Source organism: Pungitius pungitius, chromosome 3 (assembly GCF_949316345.1).
Source record: "Pungitius pungitius chromosome 3, fPunPun2.1, whole genome shotgun sequence".
In the NCBI taxonomy this organism is placed as follows: Eukaryota; Metazoa; Chordata; class Actinopteri; order Perciformes; family Gasterosteidae; genus Pungitius; species Pungitius pungitius.
In genome coordinates, this window is record NC_084902.1 from 14,314,918 (window position 1) to 14,338,839 (window position 23,922).

At 43.8% G+C, this 23,922-nt stretch overlaps 2 protein-coding genes across 5 annotated transcripts; both read left to right on the forward strand.

The window, feature by feature from the left end:
- Positions 1-499: 499 nt before the first annotated feature.
- LOC119214252 (high affinity cationic amino acid transporter 1-like) lies at positions 500-10,310 on the forward strand. 4 transcript variants are annotated; one of them, XM_062561244.1, is made up of 13 exons: positions 500-643; positions 3,783-3,816; positions 4,266-4,673; positions 4,757-4,915; positions 5,001-5,172; positions 5,250-5,383; positions 5,465-5,687; positions 6,505-6,641; positions 6,888-6,990; positions 7,621-7,817; positions 7,904-8,055; positions 8,384-8,492; positions 8,592-10,310. In XM_062561244.1, the coding sequence occupies exons 3-13, from the start codon at positions 4,304-4,306 to the stop codon at positions 8,762-8,764; spliced, it is 1,929 nt and encodes a 642-aa protein (XP_062417228.1). In that variant the 5' UTR covers positions 500-643; positions 3,783-3,816; positions 4,266-4,303; the 3' UTR covers positions 8,765-10,310. The 4 variants fall into 4 exon arrangements, with proteins under 4 accessions (XP_062417228.1, XP_037321808.2, XP_037321817.2 ...); XM_037465911.2 differs by lacking the exon at positions 6,505-6,641 and adding an exon at positions 6,033-6,172 and having other exon boundaries at positions 8,592-10,309; XM_037465920.2 differs by lacking the exons at positions 500-643; positions 6,505-6,641 and adding exons at positions 3,321-3,502; positions 6,033-6,172 and having other exon boundaries at positions 8,592-10,309.
- A 329-nt stretch (positions 10,311-10,639) lies between these two features.
- LOC134127048 (microtubule-associated tumor suppressor candidate 2-like) lies at positions 10,640-22,624 on the forward strand. Its single transcript, XM_062561657.1, has 8 exons — positions 10,640-10,969; positions 14,054-15,856; positions 15,926-16,063; positions 16,173-16,356; positions 16,715-16,897; positions 19,945-20,079; positions 22,344-22,540; positions 22,619-22,624. Exons 2-8 carry the CDS (start codon positions 14,240-14,242, stop codon positions 22,622-22,624), a joined length of 2,460 nt encoding a protein of 819 aa, XP_062417641.1. The 5' UTR covers positions 10,640-10,969; positions 14,054-14,239.
- Positions 22,625-23,922: the final 1,298 nt, after the last annotated feature.

The following is a 23,922-nucleotide window of genomic DNA, read 5'->3' on the forward strand; positions in this document are numbered from 1 at the left end:
ACATAATTAAGAAATGGCGCCATAAACCATAAATAACATTAAAAAACACAAAGCATGAATTTCACCCAAACGCCTGTTGAAACGGGTACGTCTCAAACGGATTTTTGAAATAAATTCACGGTATTAGTAGGTAAGTAGTGGGTCACCTGGGGTCTCAAGGCGAGTGTGTGGGGTAGACGGGACATTTAGTTTGACCTGAGAGCGCGCGCTGGGGGGGTCAATAATGGCAAAGTAGTTCAGCCACTCATGAATGCTCTGTAACTATAGTGAGATATTTCAAAGTGGATCTGCTATATGTGCTACAAGTCTAAAATGAAGACATGACTAGGAGGCATGTTGCCGTTTCCGATCGTCATTCGGAATGTTCCGCGAAGGTCCTTCCGCTGGGGAAGAGCGCCATCTGGTGGGAGACGTGTGGTACTGGCAAAGGGGAACAATCGGCATTCTGGTATTTGTTTGATATTCGGGTGGAGCCAGCTGCCCCCCCCCACCCCCACTCACTCCCACTCGGTGTGGGACGCATCCCTACACACAAAAACACGCGTGCGTGCCTACTACCAAACGTGCGGGTTCGGAAGGTTCACACCGCAGGCGTTGAGTCACGCAAAAGAGGCGGCAGCTGTTTGGCGTTTTCTTAAATAAGGTAAGACGTTGTAATTCGGAGTTTTTCGCCTCCAATTGCTTGTTTAAAAAAAAAACCCAATATAACGAAAGAAGAATAAAAAGTGGGAGTGGAGGATGCAACGGCTTCGCAGCATTGCGTATCCTGCAAGTAGTCCACGCGGAAATGAGGAGTGGCTGATGCAATACGCAGTGAGAGCAGCTGCGTGTAGTTGGACTTGTTCCTCTTCGTACGGTACCAGCAGAGGCCTAAAGAGCAAAGAGCCCCACTGCTGCTACAAGGAGCGCGGAGGGGAAGTAGCTCCGTGAGAGGACACAATGCCTCATGCAGCGAGGGACACTTCCTCAGTGGGAGGGGGGGTGGACTCGCACTGTAAATGGCATTTAAGCCTAGTTAAGTTTCTGAAAATAAGTTAAATGAACGGTTATTCCAAATGAGGAGGGTCCCCTCTTAGCAGGCGACGTTGCCCTGGTCCAAACAGTCCTTTCTAAAGTGAACCAGAGTTTGAATCGTTCCTCCGGTCCACCGGCTGGGGAGAGGATCCTTTGTAATGCGCTTGGAATGGAGCAACCTGTGACAAAAACCGGCTTCTTACTTGCATGGCTGCCTCTCAAAGCTCACCTAAGGCCTCAGAAAGTCTGAGTTAGTCATATCACGTCTCTATCGTTCAAAGTGGGGGGGGGGGGGGGGGGGGGGTTTAATTCTCTTCCCACATGTTGATTCCATTAAATGCTTAAAGACATTAGCTGAAGTAGAGCAAAGACACGTTTGATTGAAGAAGATGGTGCCTTCAAAAGCTTACCAGAATAAAACAAATCCTAAACTAACTACAGATGTTCGAGTCTATCAAATATCACAAAGGTACCTTCTGTCCATCCGTCCCTCTGAGAAGTCTCAATGCATGACATTGGTTCCACGTCTTCAAATCCTAAACATTACCGTGGCTATAATACCTTAAAATAAAAAAAGGAGCGTTACGGAACCTGCATATTCATTACCTGATTTTGATTACACCAGATTTTATTGATTTATTTATCTAATATGTGTATGCATGGATTCATGTATAATGATCTATGTTTTGTGCATGCATGTAATGTGTGATGCTACGGCTTGGTCCAAGAGCAAATACCCTGTGGGACATAAATTATTTTCTTATCTTACTGTGCAGTGACCGTTATGAAGCACTTTTGTTTAGTTGAATCAGACCTCTCTGAGGAATGTTTTTCTTTAAATACACTATATGAATAAGTAATGAACAATGGAGTGCTTTAAGCGGGTATGTGAGAAAACTCCACAAGAAATGTAAATAGTGGTATTATTCCTGTCGTGTTGACCAATCAAACCTTTTGCTTTAACAACAATGGAGTAGTCGATTTAAAACGGTTATTTTTAGCATTTTAAATAGACAGTGAATTCAAATGAATGAAGTTCTCAGTCTTATGTAATCATTATGAGCTCAGAAACGCGTCTAAGCAGAGGACTGTTTGTATGAATCACCTAATATAATGGTGAGGGGAAAGTAGCCACCTTTTGCTTCAATGACAGAACAGGTTTCTACTGAATCCTCGTTTTCCTCCACAAGGCCAAGAAGAAACAACCTGTCTGCGCTTAATTGCCCACTTTAAAACTTCTGACGGTACGAACGTCAGCAAAAGCTGTCATTCCTTTTTTTCCTGTCTCCTAACGGCTGCCTCTTGTAAGATTCCGCTCTTCGCAGCTTCAGCGCTACGGGGTCAGCGTGACCTCAGAGAGCGGTCACGGAGGCCTGATTTCCTGGAAAGTTTGTTTTGGCTCGTGCAGGCGTCCTGTTTTATGATCGCTCTCGCATGACACTTTGTTTGCTTCATCCCAGTTCCACCACACAGGGACAGGTGGGCTTGTTGTAGCGCCGCTAAATGCACTTCTTGTGCCAAGTGGGACATCAGCGGCCTCTGAATTGGCTCTGTGTTACTGCTGTCTTTTTAATTCATGCAGGGGAAATTCTAATTAAAGACACTCTGAAGTGTTTCTCAGATTCATGTTGGGAAGAAGGTTGCATATACTCAAATCCTTTTTGATAAGGTGTTTTTTTTTTTCTTCAGATGCAGGTGTGTGTCTCACAAGTCTACAGGTCCACTGATTATGCCTCACTGAAAGTCAATTAGATTGGGGCAATTTGCCTGAATTGGTAACTTTCTGAATTTTCTTGACTTCATATTTATAAAATATGCCAAATAGTTACGAGCATGTGATCGCCTGCTATTTCTAATTCAGCCAAGTACGTCATAAGCCTGTTTCCCCTATTGGCTGAGGAGAGGGCACGGTCCTGCCATGCCCACATCTTTTTTTTTTTTTAGCCCTGCCATTGCACGTCACTTCTTGGGCATGTTACAACACTTCTCTGTGGGGAGTTCTGAACCCCTGTTGTTACTGCTTCCTTTTTTCCTGTAATTTGACAAATTGTTCTCGCATAGCACACAAGGATGCATTCTTTCATGTCCTACACAAGTACACAGTTCACAGATGTTCCTTTTTTTGCCATCGGCTTCATGTGCATCCAAGCTGGGTTTGGTTTGGCCTCCTCAAACTTGTAGCCCAATGGAAAGTTCAGGTCATCACAACCTCACAGCTGGCCTCTATCACATTGGCCCCTTGTGACGAGTCCCTGTTCTATTTGTGAGCCAGGCGCCTAAATGGTTTGTATTTGAGAGGCGTCTGTGTCACGTGTCGCGTCGGCTCCTGTAAACGTCTCTCGCGGCGCTGCTCAGACACAGTTGACTGGGAATGAAGTGTCCAGCTGCACTAGCTGCAGTAAGTGGATTTACAGGCCAAAGAAGACGAGCTGTGTAGCGGTGAAGACTGGAGATCCTGTGGAGTGTTGCCTTGAGGAAGCCAGTGCTTGTTAGTCAGATCTGTCTCTGATGCGCTCTTTTTAGAAGAGGCTTTGAAATTTGGATCTCAGATTATAATGAATTATGCCCCTCACTATTTTGAGAATATGTAATTGTTCTGCAGATAATGTTCGGAAATGTCTAGTGACATCATGGCTGTCATCTTCTGTGAACTTATTGATAGATAATACTTTTCATCTAGAATGAAAAATAAAATAGATTTTAGGGTTAATTGAACAATGTTGCAACTTAATTGTTCACTCCAGTCTTTTTTTTTTTTTCTTTCTCAGCGACGTAAACGAACACAGGAGTGAGCCGCATTTGGTAAGTTCTTGTTAATCGGACTGCTTCTTTACCTAACGTGTTTTTGTACTTAATAGTATGCTCCGTAGAAGCAATTAGTGTGTACTATACTCCCATCCAAGCCCTTTATAATCTTGTTTATTACATTGGGTTGATGCCATCACTATGAACTCTTTATTGGGAAATGTCTTTATTTTCTGCATGTAGCCTCCATCACAGGACAGAAAAAAACATGTAGACTGAACAGAGGGGTTTGCGTGTCTTTTATTTTTTGAAATATTTTATATTTTTTGAAATAGAAAAAAAATTATTCTAAAAAAATTATTATATAAATTATTTCTGAAAGCATCCAATCACAAAGAGAGTTTGATCAGAGGATGGAACGGCACTCGTTTTCTCATTTTCGTCTGATTAAATGCACACATTAAATCTCAGCGCTCAAGTCGGTCCCGTCTTGTTTTGGTCCACAGCCAAATTCCCTCCTGCTGAGCTCTTGGTGGCAGCCAGGATGATTCTGGCGACATTAAAGGCCATCGGGAAGCAGCTCCTGCGGGTGAAAGTCGTCGACGGCAACGCCGAGGACTCCCGCTTGTCTCGGTGTCTCAACACGTTTGACCTCGTGGCCCTGGGGGTGGGCAGCACGCTGGGCGCCGGGGTCTACGTCCTTGCTGGCGCCGTAGCCCGGGACAGCGCTGGACCCGCCATCGTCCTCTCCTTCCTCATCGCCGCCTTCGCCTCGGTCCTGGCCGGTCTGTGCTACGCCGAGTTCGGCGCCCGCGTCCCCAAAACGGGCTCGGCTTACCTCTACAGCTATGTGACTGTCGGGGAGCTGTGGGCCTTTATCACAGGCTGGAACCTCATCCTGTCTTATGTCATCGGTGAGACGCTAAGAGGCTAAAGGGAGGATAGCATTCGGCAGCCACACATTGCTCGGTTAACGTGAAAACTTTCCTCCGCACAGGGACTTCGAGTGTGGCCCGGGCGTGGAGCGCGACCTTTGACGAGCTCATCGGAGGGCACATTGAGGTGTTCTGCAGGCGTTACATGACCATGAGCGCCCCAGGCATCCTGGCAGAGTATCCAGACATGTTTGCCGTCTTGATAATAATCTGTCTGACAGGTGAGCAGCTCGGATACAATGTTTCTCGGTCCTTCCTTTTTTGGCTTTTACTTTCTCACGCGGTCTTATTTTGAACTGCTCTCAGGACTGCTTGTATTTGGAGTGAAGGAGTCGGCTTGGGTTAATAAAGTGTTCACCTGCATCAATGTGCTGGTGCTGCTGTTTATGATCATCTCCGGCCTGGTCAAAGGAAACCTTAAAAACTGGAACTTGAAACCTGAGGAAATCCTCAATGCCACCAGCAACTCCAGCCTCAAGTGAGTGACATGAGGAGCCTCTTTGCTTAAATGCTTTGTGCCTGATAATATACCTGTTTTTTTAATTTTACTTCCAGTATGTCTGGTGCCACACTATCAAAAGAGAGAATCGGTGAAGGCGGCTTCATGCCCTTTGGTATTAGTGGCGTCCTCTCTGGCGCCGCCACCTGTTTCTATGCGTTCATCGGCTTTGACTGCATTGCCACTACAGGTGAGGGGGGGAATGCAGCGCATTGATAAGCGACGCTGGTGCCCCTACCCTCTGAAATCTCCAGCTATGTTCCATCCCCAGGAGAAGAAGTGAAGAATCCTCAGAGGGCCATTCCCATCGGGATCGTGGCCTCGCTCCTCATTTGCTTAGTGGCGTACTTCGGTGTGTCCGCGGCCCTCACTCTGATGATGCCTTACTACTTGCTGGATAAGAACAGCCCTCTACCAGTGGCGTTCACGCATGTGGGCTGGGAGGAAGCCACTTATGCAGTCGCTGTTGGATCTTTATGTGCCTTGTCGACCAGGTAAGAGGCTTTCCTACTGCCTTTCTGCATGCAGAGTTGTAGAAACAACGGTTTAGTCATTCGTTTCCAGAATGGAGTATTGAATATAGTTTTTATTTTCTTTAATTGATCACGTGAGGTTGTCGTATTATTTATTTATTTATTTAGCGGTTTTCTCTTGCTTGATGGATATAGGGCTGTTTCCCTTTTTTGTGCTCCTTAGTTCTAGGGAATTGTTAATGCCACAACAAACCACATTTCAGGCTGAGGACCCGTTCAAAGCTTGTGGCGACAGTCTCCTGTTAAATGATCTAACCGTGTGCATTGGCTTGCACGGCATGCCATTTTCTCTCCCTCCCGTACTAGTTTACTCGGCTCCATGTTCCCAATGCCCAGAGTGATCTGGGCCATGGCAGAAGATGGCTTGCTCTTCAAATGTTTGGCCAAAATCAGCCCACGAACCAAAACCCCTCTAACAGCTACAGTAACATCTGGTGCGGTGGCAGGTGAGGTCATGACCTAAATCTACTAACTGGCTGGCGTTGCTATTGAACTCTGACCCTGTAAGACGTGCTTGGCACACGAGGCCTCAACACACGCACTTGGCCAAAAACCAAGATCATGATACAGCACAAGTGTCCTGCAAAGAGGCTATATTTTTTTTAGCATTGCCATGTGCAAGTTAGCGCAGGAACATCTTAAGAGATGAGCTGTATAACCGTATGTCTGGCCGAGGATGGTTGCAGTTGAGGCCATGTGTGAACCCTGATCCCGAATATATTTGTTAAGTTTAAAAAAAGCTCTCTGCCTCCTCCTTCTTCCTTCATCCATGGCTTAGTCTCCTTGGCTCCATGTTTCCACTCCCACGCATTATCTTTGCAATGGCTCGCGATGGTCTGCTCTTCTCGTTTTTGGCGCGTGTCAGTGGGAGGAGGACGCCCGACATCGCCACCTTGGGGGCGGGGCTTATGTCTGGTAGGTAGCTGACATGAGGCCCGAGGCAACAGTGCCCTCTTGGGGAAGGAGGATGTTGGCTCTTATCACATGAGGTTATAATTAAATAAAAGGCTACAGTAATAAAAAATAGAAAGTGTGGTATGGATAATATAAAAATACAATATCTGCCTTATTGTTTTGTTACTATATATTTTTTTGTAACTTTTAGGATAAGTTAAAAGAATTCTCATCCGTATTTGTGTTTTCCAACCGGTTGTCCTGCAGCTCTGATGGCTTTCCTGTTTGACCTGAAGGATCTGGTTGACCTCATGTCCATCGGCACTTTGTTGGCCTATTCTTTGGTGGCTGCATGTGTGCTGGTCCTCAGGTACGACGCATCTCTCAGTTGACACATACAGCTTGCATACAGGATTACAGGGGCCCAATCCCTCATTATTTGTACCTCCTCTCACTGGTGAAGGAATCCCCAGTGAGAGGCTCGGTCTGGTCAAATGTGTGTAGAAGTGCTTAAAGATTGGTGGCATTTCTAATGCCTCTCAACAGGGCAACGGATGAGCTGGTGGCTGAGAGCTAGAAGTGCTAACGGTGCAAACTGTGGCAACAGTGCTGACTGAGCCGAGGTGTACATTACCCCACATTTACATGACAAATGGCAGTTTGGTCCAACATTAAAGCTCTTACTCCTGTACAATGCACTTTTTTTAAAGATGCACAGTTTCCACCTTCCTAAGCTGCATCACAGTGTTAAACATGTCTTCATATATACATATGAATGATAAAAGATAATTATAATTTGAAGACCTCCAGCTGTGCTGTATTTAAGGCATTTCATGTGTATTAGATTAGTCATGACTAAACCTGTGCAGCATTGTCACAAGCGAGAAATGCTAAACCCCTCATGATGCATCGGAATTTAAAATGTCCTCAGCCTTGGTGAACAGCAGTTTTGGGACTGCCGCAGTTTCTAAGCTTTGACCATCTGTTTTGCCATCTGAAGGTACCAGCCCGAACAGCCCAGTGTGGCCTATGAGATGGCTAACACCCAGGACGAGGCCGAGCCTGACCATGAGGGGACCATCAACATACTACCACAACCAGACGATCGCTTCACCATCAGGAATTTACTTTGGCCTTCAAACACAGAGCCTTCCCCCCTGTCCGGGTTTTGGGTCAACATTTGCACCAGCGTGATCGGTGAGAGACGCACACGAGACTTGGGGGGAAAAGCAGATGATCCACTGCCAGCGCACGTCATCTCCCGCTTTTCTTCTCCCGCCCAGGTGTTTTGGTGTGTGTCTTCAGCGTCGTGGCTGTCCAAGGGCGTCTGGCCGTGTGGTCGGTGGCTGTCCTCTGTATTGTCGGGGCGGCCGGTTTGATCGTCACCTTCGTTGTGTGGAGACAGCCGCAGAGCAAGACCAAGCTGGCCTTCAAGGTAGACTGCGTTCTTTCAGCACACAGTAGGAAGTGAGACTGTATGTTGTGTAGAGTTCTCTGATGTTGTTGTTCATCACTTTAGGCAACGTTTTTTTATGTTGAATACAAATAGTTTCATAAATTGCCTTGTTTAGATGGGAGTTGTTTTATAGAGTAAAGGGAGAGGAGAGGGTTTTCTCTTTAGACATGTTGTTGCTCCCAACATGCTAAAGGACCACAAATCTTCGAGTTAAACAAATGCAAATAGTGTGTACTTAACATTACTGCCGGCCTACTTTTCCCAACATTTACGGTTGTAATGTTGTGCGCACACTGTCTCCTCCCAGGTTCCCCTGCTGCCCTTTGTCCCGATCCTCAGTATGTTCATCAACATCTATCTGATGATGCAGTTAGACAAAGGAACCTGGTTGCGCTTTGCCATCTGGATGGCCTTAGGTAATTTGGAACTGTGGCACTGTAATGCTGTTTCTGTACTTGTGATTTAAAAAAAAATGAATTCACTTCTTTCACATAATGTTTGTACACCATTTCTAGGTTTCTTCATATACTTCGGCTATGGTATTCGCAACAGTACGGAAGCAGCGTTGAGCAGGTCTGACACTTACACGCCGGCCTGCACAATAAAGGGGGAGCCCATGGCCAAAGAGAGGGAAGCCTTTCTACACCACAAGCAAACCTCCACAGGAGACAACGAGGAAGATTTATGAGGAAACCAGAGTTTTATTACATTTTGGTTTTTTTAAGGGAAAAGGCTAATTACATCTCAAACCCAATATTTTATCTCAGACAAAAATATATATATTTTTAGCTGAAAAGTAGGTTAGCACTCTGATATAATAATTTGGCTGAACCCAGCTATTCATTTTGAACGAAATCAACCAAAACAAAAGATGTTTTTAGAGAGAAACTTTATTTTGGAATTATTTTTCCTTTTGTTACATTATATTTGACATTGGATTTTTACTGCTATTTTAGCTAGAAGTCTCAACATTATGGTGAGTTTTTAAAAGCGTTCAGATCAGCAGATATGCATGCGTTTGGATCAGTATGAGTTGCTCCCCATGTGCATTAGGAGGTACAGTGCTGGCTACTGTGCCAAAATCCATTGGAGATACATTTTTCTCTTAATTATTTTTTTTTAATCCAGGTGGTGCTCAAACACTACTACTTTCATCCACAAGACCAGCAAAAATAAGCAAAGAACAAATAATGCTTTTTGAACTAAGCTGGGTATTTCTCAGTATCTTGATTGGCTTTTTTTGTTGAAAGTTTACCTTGATGGTAAAACTTGTACGTCAACATTTTGACTCCAGAAAGAATGTGATATATGATGTATAGAAAGCACCTACCTGTGTTAAATATTGTTTGTATTACACTTACTTCATCTCAGATCTCTGAATAACTTGGTACAGTACTGTGATTAGTACATCTCAGGGGTACAGCCTTTGTCTTCTACAGTTACAGGATGTTTTCGGTACATCAAGACTAACTAGAGCAGTGTTGTCTCCACCTGGGAATGTCTATTTTTTATTTTTTTTAAACTAGCCGAAGAGATAATACTAATATGGAATGATTTATTAAATACAACCAATGATGTCTTTTAAGTGCCTATTTTCCAAGTTAATGTTACGTCTTTGAGAGGTGGGATATTGCTCTATCAATACCTAGAATTTTGAAACTCATATATTACCTGTCTATATTTTGATGTCTGAAGCGTATATATATTTTTTTTAATCTGTCAAAACATTGTTTCAATTCATTGACAGTTGTTTTAGATTCCTTATTCTGGCACAAGTGGCTTTTATTAAATTCTTGAATCAGTGGGACATTATCTAATAAACATTTCGGTGCACCATTATCTGACTTTCTGTCCGTAGTCTATTCTTACAAGCATTACTTAAAGTAAATAGTGACAACCTGTACCAGTGCAGCTGTTCACACTATGTAGATCACATATGTGATTGAATGCACAGAAGTCATTTATTTAGTGAGACTCCTCTCCCTTTGAGTTTGATGGTTCACAGGAGGCTTCATCTGAATAAATCACAAATGTGTTTTTATACATTTCCATGCTGCACTATTTAAAAACCTAATGATGCTTGAAAAAGTGACTTTGATTGTATAGTGCTGCTAGGTTTTAAAGGTGCACTGGAGTGGTGAAGCTTGTGCAGCAAGTGTTGTCTTGATGTTGGTTGCGGTTTGTATATTTACTCCTGTAAATAATTTGAATTAATTTTCAATAAAATTTGAAAGTATAAACACAATGTCAGTTTTTCTTGATAATTGTATTCATCTTTTATAATGACTCTTATTCAATCTATTTAACTTGGGGCAGACAACGATTTTATTGACCAACTATATTTATTCAAATTTTGTTATAAATTATGCCTTTAATTTATGAAATGTGTATATAAAGTCAAATGCAGTCCACTTTGTAGAAAATATGATCCGAGGAGTTAATGTTCTGTTTTTCCTCTCTTCGTTGCCTTCGCGGACCAACGCTGTGTCTCCTGCGCATCTTTAGATAGTTGATGATGGGAGGAGACACGGAGGGTCTTACCTGAAGGGGGCGACGTAAATCCGTGTTGGAATGGGCGTACGGTCCTCTTTCCTTTCCTCTCCTCTCTCCTCCCTGCTTTCCAGCGATGGTGCAGACTCTCCTCCTCATTGCCTCTAACGCTGGAGGTGTCCCTCCTCCTCCTCCTCCTCTTTCGGCTCCTTCACGTCTCCACCGACGCGCTCCTCCGCGGCGGATGTCCTGCATCTGATCGGTGAGGTTTTCCCGTTTCACGCCGCGGGGCAGCGGGCGTTTTCTCTACATTTGATCTCAATCTCAGATCGGCGGGAGCGATTCTTGGATTTATGGACTGCTGCAGCATCTGCTGGAGAGACTGCGAATGATCCCATTGGCGGTGATGTTATTTTCAAGGCATTTTACCAGGGACACGCGTTGTAGTTGACAGTGTGTACGTTCAAGCTAAAAAAAAATAAAAGCAAAGGTAGCATCGCTATAGGTGGGCTCACTTTAGTGTGTGTGTGCATTTTTCGGGAGGTGAGACCTACATGCATTACGCTACACCTCCATCTCATGCTTGTTTCGTTCCTGTCCTAAAAGTCACACATCCTCCTCCTTCCTCCCTGTTAGGGATCATGTGTGTAGAATTTATTTTTAGAAGCTGCGAAATGAGGAAGAAGGCAGCATGGGCCGAGTGACTGGACACCAGTTATGAAATCAGTGACAGGCGTCTGCCGGTGGGGTCTGAGTGACCACCTTTATTCAAATGTGCAGGTTGTTGTATGGAAAATGTGACGGTGAAGCTCTGAGGACCACCGAGGCCTCAACTAGCTCTTTAGCTGATTATATTTAACATGAACAGTGTTGTTACAGTGTTACAGTCAGTGCTTTTCCCAGCATGTATTGTTGTCTCTGCACCTAGTGTTCACCTGGCACACAGACTCATTTTTGATGTGCCATACAGGATCTTATTCGAGCTTCAGTTGGTTACACAAAGACATCGGGGCCACCCACTGAGGCGTTAAAATGGGAGGGAGACTGGTGTCAATATTTCATGAGCATCAAAACATCAAAAGCGGCTTGGTGGACAAACGCAGGCCGTGATCTGTGCCCTGCTTTAGATAAATTAGTGCCAAAGCTGAAATAGCACCGCGGTTACTGGAAAAAAACAAACAAGTGGTTTGAGTCCACGCTCCACGCAAGCACTGGCACTGGTTTTTATAAGAGCTCCGTTGAGGGTCTCGCCATCATGCTGCATATGGGCGGGAAGGTGGCGGCGGGGTGAGCCTCTGAACAATGGGGGGGATGGGGAAACGTGCTCTGTGAAGCGCGTTGTGTCGTTGCGAGCATGAATTCCCTGAATCGCTGTAACCGTTGCCACCGTGTGAGGAAAACCTTTAACAAGGAAACAGCCTGAGAGCCTAACACACACCAGTCTGCATATACAGCACAGCAGGTTGAGCTGTTGGAGGGAAACGGCATAGAGGGAGCAAAGCAGGTGGATAGATTCAGTCGGTGAGACGTGTGGCGTTGTGCTCTTTCCGTCAGGCTCGGACCCCTAGAGGGGGAAGAGGTTCCAAACGAATTAAAAGGTAATTATCTCTGTAAATGCTTTCATCTCAAACAGCACGGGGGACTGAAGCGGAGATGCACAGTGTGAAATGTTAACTCCCAGGTAAAAGTAGGACAGGCAAAGTACAACCTCTCCCCCCGTCGGAGATTCCTCAAAGTGAGTGAGTGGGAGTCTATTTTGGACTCTAATGTTACATGTTTCCTTCCCATTTCCATCACCTGTTCTGATTTTTTTTGTGGTATATACAACACTGGCACAGTGTTGCAGCGCATTGTTTTGGAGCCGGAAATCCATTCAAGAAAAGTGTTCACAGCAGAAACCATCCCGCTACTGCAACTTGTCTCTTGAACAAGACTTCATCCATCCACTTTGTTAGTTCTTGTCAGGCAGTAAAGTAACCGTGTGATGTAGAACTGATAGGGAGGCGGTCGGTGGGAGGGGGGGGGGGGGCAGGTAAATGGGAATCTGATTCATCGGTTTGTTGCCTGCATTGCAGCTGCTGACACAGCGTTTAGTGGAGTGTGTTGTTGTGTAGCCTGTACATCAAGCCACACAAAGTGCTGTCTTTGGGCCCTCCCAAAGACAGTTAGAAAACACAATACACATACATGGTTACTATTGGAATCCCCCCTTCTTTTTGGAAACCTGCAGCAGCTTATTGTAAGACAACTGTTTAATTTGTTTAAAAGAAAGTAAAGGAGATGCCGTTTTCTGTTAAGAAAGAAACATAACAAAATGTTGTTTTATAAAAAAAATGCAAAGCTCTCTGTACCACACACATGGTCACTCAGGGAATAGTTCTATTTCCTTTACTATGTGCCTTTGGATGATGATAAGTTTGCCTACGATGATCCAAGCACAGCAAGTCAGACCCACATGACACTGACGTAGCTTCTCTATCACTATCATTTTGTGTGGGACAAGTTTCTCCACAACAAAAGGAGAACTTCAATAAGCACCAGTGGCACAAGTTGAGACATGACCTGTTCCATATATTCTTCCATGCAAACACTGTCATTTTGTAACCATTCGTAGCTGGAGGAAACACACTTAACAGCCACCTGTTCACACGCTTTCATTATAACACAACCGCACAAAAGGATGCTTCTCTTCTTGTCAAACAGTGCCGTGCAGGCTGTTGACCAAAATGTCCTGGCATTGGTAACATTTCATGTATTTACAGGGTATTTTCAGCCTAAAAGGAAACAGTAAGCAAATACTGACACATATGGTAAATATGTTGGGGATGGTAGACAATAACATTTGATTGTTGAGGAGAAGCATGAAAAGATTATCTATGATAATCATAGACAGAGAGGGACAGCAAAAGCGTCCAAATGTAAATGATCATTGCGTCCACCTACATGCTCTAGCAATAGCTAAATTCATTTTTTGGGGTATTGAATAAGGACTTTTAATGGACGGGTCATTCACATGTGTATGCCCATCTGTTTTAAAGGACTGCATAATTATCTCGTTTTCTAACTCAAAAGCCTCCTGCTATTGGAAATATTTTCTCCTCTGGACCTTTTTATTAAATTATATTTGTCTTGTTGCCAAATGGAAAACCTTTTTGGTATTCACCGAGTACAATCAATCAGCTTTTTGTCAGATGAGAAAATGATTTTGGCAAATAATCCACTCATTAGGTGAGATAATTAATGGAGAAAAAAACCTAATAATGAAACCACAAAGAGCGTTTCACAAATGTATTTATTTGACACTCTTCACAAAGCTGTGTGTGCTTTCAACATATTTATTGTTGCATATGAATGTAAAAACTAAACCATACACGTTCTCACATTATGAGATTTATGTGACAAATGTTTTAAGTAAATATATTTTCCTTTCTATTTCATCTTTCATTTGGTGATATTTTAATCGTCATTTTTTTTTTCTTCAATACAGGACCCCTTTTTTCAATAAGGACCCCAGATTCATCCTCCAAATTAGACATGACAAGAGACATTCTCAATACCGGCACATCGAAAAGAAATCCTAGGCTGTAAGACTCTTTGATGGCGTTTTTGTGCCATGGATGATGGATTTTGAAAGTTTTTTTAAGGGAGCCGTAAACTCACAGGTGTTTGCGAAATGAGCGAGTCTTTTAGTGACAGGGAATTAAGGAATAACAACCAGCGGGGTGGCGTGCCGGCTGGCGGTGACGCCAACGCCAATGAAATCCGGACTGAGGATGGCGCGACGACGGACGACATCGGCACTCTGTCTGGGCTGATGACTGAAACGGCACAGCAGGACAAAGTCATCATCTGGGGCACTGACTCTCAGTGTGATGACCCCGAGCTGGCCGAGTTTGAGATGCTGGAGTGTCAAGAGCTGGAGGCCTACCTGGTTGAGGATGGGCAAGACTTTGTGGGACTTGCAGACCGGAAGCCGCTTCAAGGGCCGCGTTCACCAGGTGGCAAAGATCCAGTAGAACAAGAAATGGATAATAAGAGCAGGGGAGAGAGAAAGTCTGTTCTGCGTGGAGCCAGTGAGCAGGACTCCAGTGCCGCTCATATCTCTGAGAGCAGAGAGGCTACCAGAACTGAGTTAAGCTCAGAAACTGATGTTTTTGTAACCTGTCTGTCCACCATCTCAAGCATGGACACTGCTATGGACACCACCAGCAGGACGCAGACTACGGACTCCTGGAACATGGCCTCTGGTCCTTACTCAACCATCTCAGAAGACTTGACTCTGGTCTCCCAGAACGGCAACAACATCACTGAGAGAGTTAAGGCCACTCAAAGAGCCGATCACCCTTCCCTCTCTTCTGGAGACAGCACAATACACGGGAACCAGGTGGACATGAACTTGAATTCAGAAGTTATGGTGTCACACCTACGAATGGGTAATCAAATGGAACTGTGTGAGGGTGTCATTGATGAGCACAGGAACAACAAAAACCAGGGAAATAAAGCAGGGAATACCCTTTCCGAGGGGCATTCTTATCGACGGAGAAGCACAGAACACAACGCTTTACACGCTGCGAACATATTGCATGAAGAAAGCACACAAATGGATAAAAGCACACAAGCTGATGAGAGCCCCGTTGTGAACTACAGCCTGCCAAAAACAGGTACAAAGGGGGCTCCGCCGCCAATTGAATCCAAAGCCACAAAGACACAAGGATCATTTGATACCTCTTTGAAAAAACAGAACTCCTTTGACAGGAGTTTCAAAAAGCAGCCATCGTTTGAGAATCCCGTAAAGAAGCAGCATTCCTTTGATAACAGCTTGAAAAAGCAGAGCTCCTTTGAGAGAAGCGCCACCTCCAGTTCTTCAAGTCTGGAGAGGAGGAAGCCATGGGGAAGTCCCAGTCGACCAGCCACTCCTACTTCACCTAAAACAACCTCCTCTTCACCCAGAAGGCAACGGCTCGGATCTCCAGCCATGGTCCAGAGCGTCAGGGCACTGAGCTTTGAGCGCAGTGACTCCCCTCAGAGAGGTTTAGGTCAATCAGTCCGACAACCAATCAAGACGAGTTTGAGCAGTTGTATCCCCAAACCCGTCACGTGCCAGCAGAAAGAACCTGAACCTGTTAGGACTTCTCCCCAGAAGCCTAAAAATGTCCGACCAAAAATCATCACCTATGTTCGTAAGAATCCTCAAGCAAAACAACAAGGGACAGATGCCCCACTCGAAGCTCCTGCACTCCCACTTAGACTGACTTCTTACTCCAGCTCACCAGCTCAAAACGAAGCGAAGGTTGGTCCTCAAGCAAAATCCACATCTGTGCTGTGTTCCTCCAACCTGCTGTTTGACAAATATCAACAGGAGATGCAGAAGACTGGGGGCTATCCCTCGGGCGCGGCTGTGACCGGGGTCAAACCTTCAAGCAGAGCCATCCCTCAAAGGCTCGGTGGGAAGTCAGGCAGTTTTCATGAGGAAATGCCCGAGAAACATCTGCAGGAGGTGAACAATGATCTTAAGAATCAATATCATCTATTTATAGATTGTTGGATTACCGGTCGTGAAATGTTTGAAGACAGCGATTGAGTGTTTTTCCAACGTTCCTCCCCAGCATGTGTCCCAAGAAGGAGGCAGTGTCTACCGCTCACCCAGAGCTCAGAGGCCTCAGCTGGGGTTGGGGGCAGTCACCAGGCAGCCTGCAGCCAAGACAAGAGTTCAGCAGACAGGTCAAAGGTCAGCCCCGGTCCCGGGCCAGAATTTTCAGGCGTCTACCCATGGCTACCTGGACCCTGCAGGTGAGATGCTTATCGGCTTGAATTATGGGTTCAAAGTGAATAAGTACATGTCAATAACGCAAGCGCGTGTTTAACAAGCATCATACTTAGGAGCTGCGAAATGAATAGTGAACATTTGATTAATCACTTAATGAAAATATGTATTCATGTGTGACGTCTTATAGGTACCTGAGTTTGGATAAAGTGACATTGATCATTTTTCTTACTCCTCACAGCAGATTTGACTTGTGTTTGTTGGTGCATTTCCTGAATATTCCCTCCCAATAAATCTTGTGCCATTATTCATTTCAAAGTAAATCATATTTTTTATTTAATATTGACAGACCAGTACTGTCTAATTGTTCCCATCTACCTTTAGGAGAACAAAAGAGGTCAGGAGAGAGATGTCCAGAAACCGGCCCCAGGAGCGTCCTGCTCAAATCAGGCCAGTCTGGTCTGCGGCCTCCCGGCTTCTCCGGCCTGCCAGTGGCCCGTCTGGGCACCTTTGGCTTCGCCCGGACCTCCAGTGTCTCCTCTGCGTCCAGCAATCAGTCTTGCGAAAGTAGTCACAGTGATCCATGCCGACCCTCTCCCCGTGAGTGACGCTGCCTTCCCCCATTTCTTCTCAATCAAGTTGTAGAATTTTTACCTCTTAAAGCTTAAAATGTGAGAAACGCAGACTCAAATATTTCCGACATCAGACAAACAGTGCTTCAATCTGATCTGTCTGCCTTTTTTTGCTTTTACGTTTCAGTGCGTCCAAATCTCCACGTTAGTTCCCCAGTAGTCCTGGCATCCCTCAGTTACTATAGTAACTATACGCTCACTTCCTCTCATTTTCCATTCATTTATCACGAGTAGGCGCACCATAGGGGCTTTCATGTCCGCCCTCTGCTGCCTCGGATCAGCCTGCGTACTGCAGTATTTCTAATCTGAATCAGATCACGCAGCTCACTCCAAAGCTTTCTGCCGTCTTCATTTAAAGAAACCAAGGCTGGTAGGACGTCCTTGACAAGCAGATTATCTACGAGTGTAACCGATAAAGAAGAATAAGAAAATGTGCCAGAACAAGTTGAGAAGTTTATTACACAGTGCATGTGTGTTCTGTTCCAATGTAGAGCTACTGCAGATTAATTTATCCCTATGACTCAAACCAACCATATTCCCCCTCCTGCATTCACCCCATGATCCTGTTTTGAAAATGACACTTAAAGCAGCTCTCCAGAATCTTTACTTTCGGTATTTTTTCATAAAAATACAGATTTTGTTTAGAAATGAAATGTGTTAACTGCTTTGTACACTTTCACCACAGCTGAGTCAGATAATGGTCTTTCTCTCTGCTGCTCCACCCTTCCTAGGATTCTCCAATTGGGTTATTTTGTTCCACTTTAAAACAGAAAATGACCGCAGCAAATGTGGACTACTGTGTCTTATGTCGCCATATGGAAGTAGCTCAGACAGCATAGACACGTGTGGCAGCATCCACGGCAGTGGTTGCCTTCAGGCTGCTTGCTCTGACCACGCTGCTTTATTGCTATGCGACAGGATGCCTTCACATCTTTACTCCTCCTTGCTTCCACACAAGACAAGAGAAATAAATGACTGTTTGACAAGGCTAAAACGATCATCGAACCAATGATCACAATGTTCAAAGAGCGTTTGCTGCAGTTGCTTTTTCAATATTTGCAGCACTCGGATTGCAATCAGTTAGTAATTTGTTCCAATGCTGCTAAAAAAAAAAAGTTTTAGAAGACTATGATGATGATGATGCACTATAAAATAGTGTGCTAATACTCTAACCGCATAGTGTTTTCAAGCAATTTTAATTCTCGGTTGCAGATTCATGACTCCAGGAAGTCCGTCTAACATTTGATAGTGTGGTCAGTTATAGTTGACTTTGTTCAGTAAGATGTGAACTCAATTGACCATACTTTTCACTTGAGATAAAACTGAAGGCAGAAATACCCACAAACCAGCAGCACATGCTTTCCTTTGTGAGAAGAGAAGAGAATCCTCATATTCACAGTTAGTTTGTCCACTTATGTCTGTGAGAAGTTGGGATCCGTCTAAAAATGGTTGGAACGGTTAATTTAGTGTTTTTGTTATATCCATTGAAATAAAGCTGAGAGTCTACACTTCAACCAAATATTGAAATGATGATTTCAACTGACGCAGTCAAAATTTAGTTAGCACTTAAGGCCCCGACTGAATGTAAACTTTCTTCTTCAAAATGAGCCATTGTGTGTATGTACTTCAACAAATAGCATTACATTTATTGTGTACATAATGGAACCCACTTCTATAGCTACTCGTGACGATATATTATATAATCCAAGTTGGTACTTAGCGTACCAGCTCCAAGTGAGACCTCAAAGCAGTTGGAGCAGTACAAATCTCTGTCGCATGTTTTGCATAATAAGCCTCTTTTCTTGTGGATTAGTCCCTCAACCCTGTCATGTCCTGCATGGAATAAATACCTACGAGACATGATTTTTTTCAAGAATTTAGATGATATTCTTTAGAGGGTATTTGATTTCTGTTACTATGATAAAATAATTTTATCAAACTAATCAGACTACAAAAAAATACAAAATTAGTATTTTGTATTTCCAATATTTGTATCACACCCAAACTATGCTGAATATTTCATGATATGTAATTGGAGCCATCCGGTCTCACTGGCAACAACGAAGTAGATGTAGAGGCTGAATTGTCTGTTGTGCAGGAATCCAGAGACAGTCCAGAGTTATACTGATGAAATGACATGAAAGGAAAACAACAATATCTGGCAATTCTTAACAATCTTGAGGATCTTCCTAGCAGGAATGTTTCTCTGCTGCGTCTTGCTACAGCCTCAGTTTGTCAAAATCAAAGCCTTTCGCAGCCACAGAACGCTAGAGGTGTAATAACAGCTGTTATGAATAATTAAGATGTTTGGAGCCGTCTACTTTTTCTGCTAATCTTTTCAACGGTTCAGAAGAAAACTCCCCTCCAAGGAAAGATAGTGATTTGTTGATACTCGAGCCAGTAAATCCATAGCAACGCTACGTAGTAAACGTTGGAGACTATTTGCAGTCTTGCTGCTTTCTGACGAAATATATGCTTTTACCTTCTGTTATTTACCGCAGAATATTTGCCCACCGGCACTATACTGTGGATATGCAAATTTGGAGAAAAAAAAGGTTATTAAAGCTACAAGGCTCCCCTTGCAATAGGTTTATTTGTCTATTTGTCACACCTTGAAACTAAATTAGAGCTTTGTTCATGAGAAACAAAGACTCAATGTGAGCACATCAAGCCAAGTTGCAAATGTATTTTTGTATTATCAGGATTAGAAGGACCAAATATCTTTGCAGTGTTTGCAGCCAAGTATTTATGAATATGTTCTGATTCACATTAATGCCCTGAACAATTCTACCATTCATTTCTCAGTAAACAATCAAAACAAGAAGGTCAAACATGGAGGGACTGAAATGGGTTGTCGTTAAGCTATTCATCCATTCATCCATTCCTACTCATTCATTGTCTGTGTCAAAGGATTGATGGATCGTTCAAAATGTGAAAACATTCACATTTTTCTCTTCTCTGACACCTTTCCCTACTGTGTAGATCCAGAGCCCAACAACACGCCTCTCCACAGCCTCCCTGAAGCTGAAGCATCCCATGCCCAGAGCCGGCCTCCGCCTCCAAACGGCCCCCGCCTCCAGCACCGCAGTCAGCCCCCTCAGCGCAGCTCCCCGCTTGGTACGTAGCGCATGGAAACAAGCACCCACTACTCCTTCATCACGTGTGTTGCACGTTGGAGCACGGTGTCCTTTCGATTCCCCGACCCCTGAGATTGGCCGTGTGAGCGGGTGCTAGAAGGAGTAGTAGAGGGAGGTGGCGACTTAGCTTTGAAATGTGGTCTACGGACGGACGGCGACGGATGAACTGAACCCCTCAATTCCCACGTCGGTGTTCATTCCTCAGCAATAGGCTGTTGGGAACTCCCAGCTTTGTAATGAAAACACTGCTTCAACTTCAGAAAGGACGGTTTTTATTTTATTTATTAGTTTCTATTTAGTTAAACTGAGCTGCATGAGGAAGAAGGAGGACGTGTACCTTTGCAGGTACTTTACTGGTGTATAACTGTGTATAACTTCAGTTGCGTTCTAGGATTTCTAGAAATGTCCCTGTACTCAGGAGACCATGACACTGTTGGTTGTACCGAAATAGGGGAATTTCTGATGTGTAGTGCCTTAGCTGCCCTGGCAATTCATAAATATATGAGACTGTGTTTTAGTGGCACCGTTGACGTCTTTCTCAGCAGGGTGTAAGATGTAAATTGTATTTCAAAACTGTTAAAAAGATGCCCCATTAACAGAGAGGTAACATAGGTACAGGCGAGTCTATAAATGTACTTCATCCCTGCTGATGTAAGCCTCTTTGTTGTTAAAGTGGGAGAACCTTGTGGCTCCTGTTGAATGTGAAGCATCGACACCATCCAGTGTTCACAGGGTGTACTTCTGTGTGAACGAGAAGCATCAGCTTCCTGCAACACAACCTGTGGAGCAGCAACTCCAGCTAGCGGCCACTGATTGCACCACAAACTCACTTAAATGTTTCGCCGTGATTTGAATCAATTGTTATCCAATCTTTTTTTTTCCTTCTCAGATTGTTAGAAGCCTGACTACATTTTTGAGAAGGTTCCTCAAGTAAAAAAGGTTCCAAACCTCACATCGGAGGGCTTGTGCTTTATATAATACATGAAGATTTGCAAAGTCAAACATTTACAGTTCACAGCACTACAGTAATTGCATAAAAGTACCCCGGTGTCATTGCCTCAAACTATAAGCCTTCATTTTGTTCAGACTGCTTCGGATCCCCCAACATTATACATATATTACTTCTTTGTGTATATGAGTAGAAGCTAGATCGGATATTAGAGTTCTTCTTCTAACTTAAGGCTATTTTCATTATTTAACACATATGTTTTGTTTGAAGCAAAGTACATAAGGTAACTTGTAACCTTAAGGTAACTTGTTACCTTATGTACTAGTTCAGTGAGGTATATCTCTATCAAATTTAACTTTACACCACTATTAAACCCTAATTAGGCGCTAACTTGTTATATATTCTGAAAGCAATTAATATTACAGACCACTAAACCTTGCATTTATTGTGTTTCAAATATGTATATTATTAATTAAACATAGAAACATGTATCTTTGCTCTACAGGCGGTAGGAGAGAGGTCCAGAGGGACACAGAGGCTGCGGTGCCACCAATGTCCTCACCTAAAAGATTTGCAGTGGTTTCACCTAAGCCACAGTCTCCCGGTGAGTGCTACATATATATGTGTGTATGGGGGTTATTTAAATGTTAAGTAAACACACAGTATATATGATAGGGAAAGTTTTATTTGTTGCTTAATGGTACAAAGGGAAATGTAGTTTTTGTACTGTCCCTTTAAAACAAACTGCATCTCTCTCGCTCTCTCTCTCTCTCTCTCTCTCTCTCTCTCTGTCTCTCTCTCTCTCTGTCTCTCTCCCCCGCCCTCTCCCCACACTTTATTACAAGACCCATGGCAGCCTGTCGTTGTCATAGCAACAAGCTGCTGCAGCCTAATGCTACGATGGCTCCTTTATCAGTCATCCTTCTGGTCAGCTTCCCACAACAAGTCATCATGTTGCTGGGTACAGCGGGGTAGAGTTCCAGTACAGGGGATCAGAGGACACATACTGCAGACATGATGTGCAAATATCATCTGTCTACTATGAGTGTCTAGAGGGGAGAGAGGAAACTGCAGCTGATTGGCCCGAGGAGGGAGAAGACTTTGAGTAACAGTGAGACCGTTAGTCCATCTTGCTTGACGTAAGCCACTGTGGTTCCAACCAAGCAGCCATTTATCTGTGTGAGAACTCAGGGAGGAAACTAACTGTTGATATTATCTGCAGTATCCAAGTCTGTCAATATGAGTGAAAACATTCCCGTTCAGTTTGTTCATCATTCTGCCCTCTGTTGCTATAGTTCGTGGGCGGACTACAGCAGTTCAGGGAGCGGTTCGGACTGAGAGGGCCCAGGAGTTGGACCGGATTCTGATCCAGCAGCTGCGGGGGCGCTGTGAGGAGCAAGAACTGCAGCTGCAGAGCCTTCAGGCCCAGTTAAAGAAGGCCTCCCTTTGCCTAGACGTTTTCAGCATCACCACCCAGCACTTTTGTCAAAAGGTAGGTAGGCTACGGCGAGGTTCTGGCCTTCTCTATAAGAGCCCCCTTCAGTGTTTTTTTTAATCCAAATTCTTTCAGCTTTAACTGTAAAACAGAATCACTGTAAAACTTCCTTCAATTTAGTTTGTTTAAGTAAGCTCTAACATCCAACATATAACATTGTTACCAGAAATAAATCCCAGCAGTTTGCAATACCAGTCATTTCTGATGAATGAGCTTGTCAATGTCAAAAACAGCCCTTGCTGCAAGATGCATTATTGTCTAACAATAGCTTTGATTAAGGGAAATTGACATTCATTACGAAGGATTGATAACCAATTTCCTGCAGGTTTCAACTCTCTGCCAGTTGGTTTTCATGCTACAAAGAGATTAATGAAAAGAGTTGTGCACTAGTATTGGAACATATAGTAAATTACATTTTTTATGTAATAAAAAAAAGCATGCCAAACCAGCAGTATGTTTGAATATTTTTAGGTGGCATGCAAACAAAATGGTGTGATGGATATAGCATGTTTTGTCTAAATCAAAATCTAGCTATCAGGGTTCATCCATCGATAGATGCATTTTGCAGCCTTGTTTCAGGCGAGTACACCAGCCTGCTGTCACAAATCTACAAAGGAAAAGCTGTTGCAAGCTTCAGAATGGAGCTACAAAGTGCGATGCTGCTCACTAGCACAATTGACACCTGCAGCATCTGGCTTTTGTTCTCAGCATTACTTTGTTCTCAAAGCTTTTTTTTGTATGGAACTCTGGAGCAGCAGGATTAAATGTTTGTCATTGAGGAAAGTTTGAGGAAATACTGGAGTTTTCCAATGGGTTTTTTGTAGTTTGAACAAAAGGAACTACATGTGAAGTGTATAAATTGGCATCCTCGCTCAATGGAATCTAAAGGCATTTGGTATTTATTTTAAAAGCTGGGTTGAGGCCTCTCATGAGTATTTTCCTGTTGTGTAAAACAATCTCTGCCAACGGTGGCAGATTTGCCATCTTACAGCTTCTGAAGGTCCAGCCAGTCTGCTTGGACACTGTCACGTAGTGTGTTCCGCTTCTCAAACCCCATTCCTGATCCTCTGCTTGCATTTCATCCATTTCCCATCCCCACCCACAGGTTCCACAGTGCAGTGGGACATGATAAATGAGATTAAAGCTGCCTGCTTGCGCCCAGCTGTGCTTTTAGTAAGATGATTGTCTCTCGGTCAGAGTCCCCACTAAGGTCTGACCGCTGGTAGGGTGGGATCGGACCCCTCTCTAAAGGTGTTCCTTCAATTTTTTATTTTTTAAAATTATTTCTTTTGTTTGTAATCACAAATTATGACAAAATAGTTGTGATTTACTGATGAAAACTACAGGTAAACTTGACAGCCCACATTATGTTTACCTTG

Coding starts and splice junctions, on each gene's coding strand:
- LOC119214252 (XM_037465911.2), top strand. CDS start 4,304: ATGATTCTGGCGACATTAAAGGCCATCGGGAAGCAGCTCCTGCGGGTG. Junction 5,688..6,032: donor TTATGTGCCTTGTCGACCAG/GTAAGAGGCTTT, acceptor CTCCCGTACTAG/TTTACTCGGCTCCATGTTCC. Junction 6,991..7,620: donor GCATGTGTGCTGGTCCTCAG/GTACGACGCATC, acceptor TGCCATCTGAAG/GTACCAGCCCGAACAGCCCA.
- LOC134127048 (XM_062561657.1), top strand. CDS start 14,240: ATGAGCGAGTCTTTTAGTGACAGGGAATTAAGGAATAACAACCAGCGG. Junction 15,857..15,925: donor CAGCTCAAAACGAAGCGAAG/GTTGGTCCTCAA, acceptor AAATATCAACAG/GAGATGCAGAAGACTGGGGG. Junction 16,357..16,714: donor TGGCTACCTGGACCCTGCAG/GTGAGATGCTTA, acceptor ATCTACCTTTAG/GAGAACAAAAGAGGTCAGGA.